Here is a 9215-nt window from a genome sequence, read left to right on the forward strand (position 1 = left end):
GCCATGACACAGAGTATTACATACAAATTAAATTAAGCAATTATTAATCTCTTTACTGCATATGATATATGATTGCTGAGCACAGTGTGGTGTATGTCACATGGAGCTAAACACAATGATATTTCTGGCACGCTTAAACCTGCAGCAATTGATTTTATTGCCACTCAGGGGCAGCAGAAATGAGACAGTACAATAGGGCAACTCATTGAAATGAAATCCACGTGATGGATTTAAGTCCAATATTCACTCTTATCTAATTGTGATTTTTGAGTGATCAAAACCACTACCTGAGTTGCTCTTAATGCCAGCTTGAAATGACCCTTGAAGTAGCCTTTTTCACATTACACGCAGCCATTTAAATCATGATTGATATTAAAATACTAACTGTATTCAGTTTGACAGACAGACTTTGTGGCAAAGGTTTTGATGTGACAGACTTACTCTGTCACTGTGTGCAATCACGTGCACTGGTTCAGATCACCACTTGCTCGTTGTTGATATTTAAATTTCCCTGTGAAGTGTGAAAATGTGAAGACTTGTGAGCACACTCAACAAAATCCTGGAGTGTGTCTTTAAAAAACTCAACAAGGCCATTAGGAATAAAGCTGTGCCTCATTGAGGTTAAAACACATGATGATGTTCAAATACATGATCTTAGATTGCACAAGGACGGGATCATAAAGTTTCATGGGATCATAAAGCGTTCTGTGCTCAGATATTGGTTTATCTTTTAGTGTTTGCTTTGAATAAAAAGCCTGAAACATTTTTCTTTTCCATTCATATTCATAAGCTCATATTTGTCTTATAACTTTAATCTTCACAACAGTAAATTAATATTAATAATGTTATAATCTCTAGTAGGTCTTTAATTGAAAATTTGATCTGATCCAACACAGTTTCTGTGATGGTGGTGGTAATAAATTGTGTTTCCACCGATAAGAATCATAACACGTTTCTCTCTTTACCAAATAAAAAGGCCCTTTTATGATGCTGACATTTTACCTTTGAGGTAAATAAACTCTAGAGAACTTACGTAGATCCTTGAAGTTAACTTTAGCCAGATAATTAACACCAAAATGGCGAATATGAGGTGATGTGCTTAATTAGAACGGGGATTCAAACGACTGGCCTTTGTGAGGTCAAGGCAGAGGGAGTCATTATCACTATAGTGAGGGGGACACAGGAGCAGGAGTTCAGCTTTGGATCACTGAATTAGAATGATGCCACGCTGTCCTACAGATGACCCTTCATGCTAAGATCTGAGATCAACAAAGTCACCAGTAGTCAAGCAGAGTGTATATCTATCATGTCACTTAGCAGATATCTTAAAAGGGATACCATATCTCAAAAATGTCTCCAGCGTTCATAAACACACACTTGCTCATGTATCTCGAAACGTGACACACGTCAACTACCGGGAAGATTGCAGCACATTTATGAGCAGAACATCCTATCTGCGCTGATAGAAGGAGACCGTGATTCATGCACTTGTGGTTGATGTTGCCGGGTCATGTGATCAGAAAACCACTATCTACATACAGTGAGGTGTAGAGAAAAGACGTCATATGGCAAAAATAATTATATACTTTTGAAACATATCACATTACAATGCCAGTGGATCATGAATTAAGTTTGAGAAAAGGGCGACAGGTGCATGAGGACTAACAGGAATTGAGGTCATAGTTGTGTGACAATAAAACTATCCACAGAGAGTGTTAACTGCTACCTCACTGTGTGTGTGTGCATCCTGACAATAGAGTTTTCCAGCAGCCTTCGGCACAATAATTGAATTTGGCTTTCCTTTTAATCGAAGTCTGTGAAGTGTGGAGAAGCTGATTGTCCAGAACATCCAATCTCCACAAACAGCCATATGTTGCACACCACTGGACATGGATGCTGTGAGGTGGTATACGTGCGTGTGCTTGTGTGTGTGTGTGTGTGTGTGTGTGTGTGTGTGTGCTCGTATGTGAAGGGAAACCACAGTCAGTTTCTTCACCCATACACTGAAGAGCAGAATACATGGACGTAGCTACCTTTATTCCAATATAATCTACTGTACACCCATCCTGTATAATGCAGTTGTTCTGCTTTGGAAAGTCCTTAATGTACAAAGGCAACAAAAGCAAAAAAAAGTGAACAGAACCTATTGGAAGGTTTATGTTGTTAAATTATTTTGAGATTTCGATCAATGGCTCTTGAGAATTTACTGAAATGCCAACAGGCTGCTAAGGCAAATAACTCACAAGACATTAAACTATATTGACTTAAGTCCATAAGTCTCAGTTGGGTTTTTATTGATTTTAACAAATTAACTCCATCTCGAAGGGAGGTCTAATTAATAACACCATAAAAACACCACTAATAACTATGACACAGGGCTGGTTTGGCACCTCCAGGCTGCAGTAACACTGGAGAAATCTCACAATATTAGCCTTCAGAAAATTACAATTGTTGTTGTCACCTTTTTTGTAAAGATTAACGACCGTGCTCGTTTGATATTTCTTTTTATTGGAAGAGAATCGTGTTTGAGGGTGAAGTCCCGTTTTACTTTTAACAAACCCCAGCTGGTTTCACAGTTGGATAGCTCAGCTGTGTAAACAAGACCATAAATGCTGCCTTGACTGATATGCATGCTGGATTTTCCTTGCAATGCTGTTAATCTGTAGCAAGAGGGCTACAAATTATAACATATCTTTTCAGACAGTCCAGGATAAACACATGGTTAAACTGTTTTTCAATGAGACCTCTCAAATATGTAAATGTGACCTCTTGATATTCCAGAAAATAAAAAGCAAGACACTAAGCAACCACTATGATAATGGATTAATGCCTGTCATTATGTTTGATGACTGAATGATGAAACTGCTGGTTATACATCTGAGGTTCAGGAAGAAAATGCCATAGGAACAAAGTTACCTCAGTGAAACTACTGACACACTACATAGTCAACATACATAAAAATAAATAATTGTTCAAATAAATATAATGTTTGTTCAGCTAAACAGCAAACACAGTGCCTATATCAGCACTCAGTGTCATTGCTATTTTAAAAACATAATCCCACAGGAGATAATTATTTAGACATTAATGCGAAACGGCTCTAGATGCTGCTGAACAAAGAGAAAATGGTCAATAAACAAATAAAGCTATGTACAATCATTTATCAGTAGATAAGGATTCTCATGATTCTGTAATATGAGCCACAAACTACTGATAACAGTACATACTGCAACCAAAATTCACTGCATCATATCCAGTCAGCATAAAAAGTTTGGACTGCTTTCAAAGGCTGCTTAAAGTATTATCAGATCCTCTATAGAACATTAGCTAATAATTTTCTTGGTGTTCATTTGAAGTTCATTTGAGTTCTGAATGTGTCTGACAGTGTTTCCTACTGTATTTGAAGTATGCATCTACGAAGCAACATACAACACAGTCTATCATAGCACAATTTGTCTGCTTCACACTGAATCAATAGTAATAAGTGACCACCACTGTGTTAAATGTGTCAGTTTCTCGGGTATTCAATTTAATTAATAATTTACAAATTAAAATTGTGACATGTGGAAAGGTTGTGTGATCAGCGAAAGTATCAGACTTTCTCCAGATGGGAGCGTGAATATGTGTATCATAGCAGCTCATCCTGCGTTCAGGGAGATATTTCACTCAAAACCACAAATGTCAGGGGATCTATCATGCCGGTACGACATTCACAGTAATCCATCCTGCAGTCAGATGCAACCAAAAATTGGATCCCTAACCAACTTTCCTCAGAGCAAAGAGATACTTTGACTTTAAAATAAAAACAAGTCCAGCTGCCACAACCATCCAGTAGGTACTGATTGATTAGTACCCCACACACCAAAGCCCGTGAAGCTGTGATGTAGAAAGACGAGCATCTTCTCTTGTCACCCGATTGTCAAGCATCAACCCTGGATCACATCAAAATAAAATGGTACCGACCTTTCTAATGTGATTCTATTGAGTGAGTGCCTTCATACTCAGTGGATTGGACTACATTATAGCAGTTGCACAGAAACAATGAACGGTGTCACACATGCAAACACAATAAATGATGGTGTGTCCACCTGGCTGATCATTTCATATGATATCATTACAGTGTTTCACTCCCAACCTAAATCCCAGCTGATAGTGACAGTACAAGAAATTTACCAGACAGCATCATACAGACTCCACCAACAGCATCATGATCTTAGTCAGCTCTTTACTAGACTACACTGACCTCAAGCGGGTTGTCCACATATTACAAGTGGCTGTCACTCCGGATTTTTCTAACATAGGTTTATTAATATGTTATATTGTGTCTGCACGATTCAGCAACGTAATCTGCGTGCATTTTCTTTCGTCAGTGGTTCCGCACTCTCAGTGGCCTGAGTCTACCTGGTGCAGCCCTGCCCTGAAACCAGCTGCGGTGACTCGGGGGAAAATCTCTCCCCTCAGGTCAATTCCGCCTTCATCACCACCACCTCCACCTCCACCTCCCACCGCCTCGACTCGACTGTTGCCTGCACCCTTTTCCTTCCTCCTCAGGTAGCGCGGAGTCGATCGGGAAAAGGCAGAAAATGACGGAGCCAAAGAACTTTTCTGAAGTGATCACTGAGATATTGAAGTCGTCCCCGGCTGCCAGGAAGGATCTGGTTGATAACCACAGCAACCTGCTCCGAGTGGCTGACTACTGCGAAAACAATTACCTTCAGGTGAGGGGGAAAACACACATCACACCTATGTTTTCCTGTGGTTGTAGCTGGTTTAGTGAAACTAGGAGCTTTTGAAGCATTTTACAACATAAGGTTAAATGATATGACATATTGCTGCAGGCTGAGGATCCCAGCAAGGCTATGGAAGAAGCCAAGGCGTTGACCACCCAGGCGCTGGCCAGTGTCACCTATCAGATCAACAGCCTGGCCAGGACCATGCTCAAACTGCTGGACTCACAGGTCATGCAGATCAGAGCTATGGAGTCCTCTGTCAACCTGCTGTCACTGGTGAGGAGCCACCTTTCACCCTGACTTCTGCTGAAACATATCTAGGCACAGTGTGCGTGTGTGTGTGGCGGCGTTTGCGCCATTCCTCTGTTTGCTTACTTTGGTGTATCTGATTTCCCAAGATAAGACTTCAGTCACTGCTGTGCTGTTGTGTTGCTGGGTGGGTACAGGGTTTTGTTTTCAAAGATGTATTCACCAGAAGATACAGAATTGCTTATAGTGTTTACTATTTAGTTAATTTTTAAGGATGTGATCTGTACTTGATGTTGCTGTTCTCACTGTGCTCTGGTTCAGGATGCAGCTATCCGCCTGGAGAGGACGGCCAGGAGAGAGCTTTTCGCCCTGACTGCTCCCGCAAACGGGAGCAGGTGCGAGCCGATGATGCCACCACCTTCAGGCAGGGTTCAAGACGACAGCTACACCAGAGTGCCAATATCATACTCCATCTTGGACTCCATTGGACACTGTTTTCAGGTAGATTGGATATTAACCTCTACAAATCTTTATGTCTGCCTGTTATAGAGATGTGTTAGATCCTTTTTTTTTTTTTTTAATCTCCTCCTCACAGGTCACAGAGGAGCTGCCCAGCAAGAAAGCAGACGCAGACACCTCGGGGTATGTAGTCCTTCTGTGTCCTGGTTATAATACACCCAACACTGTACACTCAGATCATTACAACAGGTTTCATCTCTTCATTTAACTCTCTGTAAACTTTTCTCTTTGTCCTGTGTGCAGACCCAGTCGTGGCATCGCTGTGCCTCCTCCATCAGTCCCCACCCTGCGTAACGTCTCCAAGACGACCACCAATAGCTTCTCTCCCCCTTCTCCTGCCACTTTAAACCCCAGTACACCAGCTCCACCTTCGACACCTTATCTTTCCTCCATGGACACTGGCCTCCCACGTCCGCCCTCCATGGGCTTACCCACATATCTCCCTCCACCTTCACCTAGTCTGTCAGACAGTTTCTACCTGCCTCCACCTCTTCCTGAAGAAGAAGATGCCCCTGCTCCTCCACCACCACCACCACCTCCACCAGTGTCAGGAACTGGTTTTATTCCTCCTCCACCACCTCCACCAGTGTCAGGAACTGGTTTTATTCCTCCTCCACCACCTCCACCAGTGTCAGGAACTGGTTTTATTCCTCCTCCACCACCTCCACCGTTGTCAGGAACTGGTTTTATTCCTCCTCCACCACCTCCACCAGTGTCAGGAACTGGTTTTATTCCTCCTCCTCCACCTCCACCAGTGTCAGGAACTGGTTTTATTCCTCCTCCACCACCTCCACCAGTGTCAGGAACTGGTTTTATTCCTCCTCCTCCACCTCCACCAGTGTCAGGAACTGGTTTTATTCCTCCTCCACCACCTCCACCAGTGTCAGGAACTGGTTTTATTCCTCCTCCACCACCTCCACCAGTGTCAGGAACTGGTTTTATTCCTCCTCCACCACCTCCACCTCCACCAGTATCAGGGCCTGGTTATATTCCTCCTCCACCTCCTCCTCCACCGGTATCTAGAGGTATCCCCCCTCCTCCTCCACCACCCCAATATGCTGGCACCTCTGTGCCACCACCTCCACCTCCTCCACCTCCCCCTCTCCTACGTTAACAAACATGGATTGATGTTGTTCTTGCCACACAGACAGACTAACACCAGGAGCAGACACGCTGGCTTTTACCACTAGACAACTGTGTAAAACGTGTGGAGCATGTGAAATATTTTTGGGGCCTGTTGTGACATCAGCATAAATAAAAGCTTGAAGCTTGTGGTTTAACACTGAGCTGTTTAATCCTTTTCAGACATGTTGTGCTGCGCTGAACGCTGCAGCCGAACATGTTGCGACAACACCTTGACTGCATTCCTACAACAAGTTGAAACAGGGGTTCTTGCATTTCCCGGTGATCCTCTTTTTTTTCTGTAATACAGTACAATTCCTCTTTCTTGTCAGGTATTTGTGTTATTGCTGTGCATCTTAATCAGTGATAGTCACTCTAAAAGCCAAAAGCGTTTAGCCCAACACTGTCATTCTGCTGTGTAGTGAGAGCAGCGTCAATAACAATAAACTCTTTATGTGAGGCTGTAAAATATCTGTTCTCTATGTGTTGTTTTTTTTTCCTTTCAGTTCATTGTTATATATTCTCATCAAGAATTAGAAGAAATAGAGACCACTTGGTTTTTACTTCCAAAGCAGCATCCCAAAAAAAGCCACACATACAGTCCCGTGCTCCGTTAACTTTGAGCTGTGAGCAGTGTTATGTAGACATAGTCACCATCCTGTGTGCGCTTGTGAGAGAAAATACAGGATTGGGCAGCTCTCACACAAACAGTAATTATATGTGCCTTGAAGATACTGTTTCTGTCGGTATGTTTTAAGGAAACGAAAGATAAAGAGCTACCTTTGAACTTCCCATGTATAAATCTGTTGCAAAACTGAACAATAAACTGCACGACAACCAGTATTTTCTTCTGTTCTCAGCATGTTAAGACATTGATTATGAACACATACTGTACAGCTGTGCTTTATTTCAGGATTCCCATGTTGTGTTTTGGTATCATACTGTGGGTTTTATGAAAAAGAAAAAAAGCCCAGTAACTGTCTTATATATATAGTATTTTCATATATGTGGACTGACTGAGGGCGTGTCTCTTCCTTCGTTTTCCAGCTTGATCCACTATCCTTACCAAACCTTCCGGCTGTCTATGGGCTGTATTTCAAGAATAAAGTCACACTGGTTATGAGGATACACAAAGGTATAAAATATTGACTATTTGTGTCAGTAAATAATGAGTTCAATACATGTAATTATGTTCAAAATGCATGAAAAATATGAAGACACAGCCTGCACTTTTCCGTCCTGTGTCTTTAAACAAGACAATCATGCTGTAAACACTCCTCAGGTCATGTACTTCCCTTAGTGGTATAATCTCAGTTTGTAATTACCCACAGGTCAGGTGTTTTTTGTATCTTTTGGATTCTTCGGTAAGGTAAGAGCTCATCTAATTGTAATGTCATAATTACTGTAAATCTCTGTAAACAAGAGAATTTATGTTATAAATGATGTGACGTCTGTTAAATTTTACTTTAAGTTGTAATGAGCAACAGATTTATAAAAAGATGGTCCACGTTAGAAGCTGTTAAACTCTGGTATAGTCAAACATTACGCTTGTGTTTGTAAAATGAAATGCTACATGCTGCCAGCAGCTGAATTTAACATTTTCTGCTGTAGACTTCTGAGCAGTTTCCAATGCCTTTTACAATGGTATTATTGTTAGTGAAAACTGCAGCGTATCTTTAGATGACATGACTGACATGATTGTGACATCAGTTCACACCCATGTGTTGACTTGGGTTGATTATATAATCATATCCGTAGTAAATCGGACACGTTAGATTAATTTCTTGATTTAGAGGAAACATACAAATTTAAACTTAGCGTTTTAAATTTTGTCTGAGTCAATTCAACATAATTCCAATTATTTTATTGCTGGATTTCAAGCATGCTGGCACAAAACTCACTCATCATCAGCACTGTGTTTTTTCACTCACAGTCATGTCAGCAGTTTGACATAGTTTCAGCCAGGACTATGGTGGCCAATATATTTCCATTCATGTAAGTAGTCTAATAAAGTAAGCACAAATGAATGTTAGAAACAAGACATTTCTTGAAGTGTTGGAAATCTGTCCCCAGACTCCCAGTTGTGGTGCTGTTGATAGCAGCGGTGTTCATCTGCTTCTACATTCAAGCAAACAAGAAAAGAGCATCACATGACACCGCCACACCAAGGACACAAGCTGCCACTTCCTCAGTGGTCCAAACTATTCCTCTGGGAGAAGGACAAGCTGACATCAACATCCACTGCGACAGATCTCCTCCTCGCTACAGTGAAGTGGATCACCCACCTCCATACTCACTAGTGCGTGAGATATATGTATACAGACATGAGAATAATGTCTTTACTTCATTTATTTATTTATTTTATTTTTTTCATGCAGTTTGACCCTAAGCTGCCCAGTGTTTGGCCAGGGGGCCCACCGCCTGCCTACGAGCTGTATCCAGTAACACTGTCTCTGGCACATCGCCATTGGGTGGCCTCTGCATCCGACCCCACCATCCCCACCCCCAGCCCTAACCACTCACCTCAGTAGTTGTATAGTTTGTGTTGTGACTGTGTATTTTGACCAGTATTGGCATTTATTTAATATAATGTTA

General features: G+C 41.6%; 1 protein-coding gene across 1 annotated transcript; it reads left to right on the forward strand.

Moving 5' to 3' along the window:
* Positions 1–4383: 4383 nt before the first annotated feature.
* abi3b (ABI family, member 3b) lies at positions 4384–6297 on the forward strand (the record flags this gene model as incomplete). The annotated part of the gene is made up of 5 exons (XM_026351852.1): positions 4384–4718; positions 4839–5006; positions 5301–5480; positions 5575–5621; positions 5742–6297. Coding segments are annotated over exons 1-5 (1086 nt in total), but the record flags the coding sequence as incomplete, so codon positions are not given.
* Between the last annotated feature and the right edge of the window lie 2918 nt (positions 6298–9215).

The sequence above is a fragment of the Anabas testudineus genome, chromosome 19 (assembly GCF_900324465.2).
Source record: "Anabas testudineus chromosome 19, fAnaTes1.2, whole genome shotgun sequence".
In the NCBI taxonomy this organism is placed as follows: domain Eukaryota; kingdom Metazoa; phylum Chordata; class Actinopteri; order Anabantiformes; family Anabantidae; genus Anabas; species Anabas testudineus.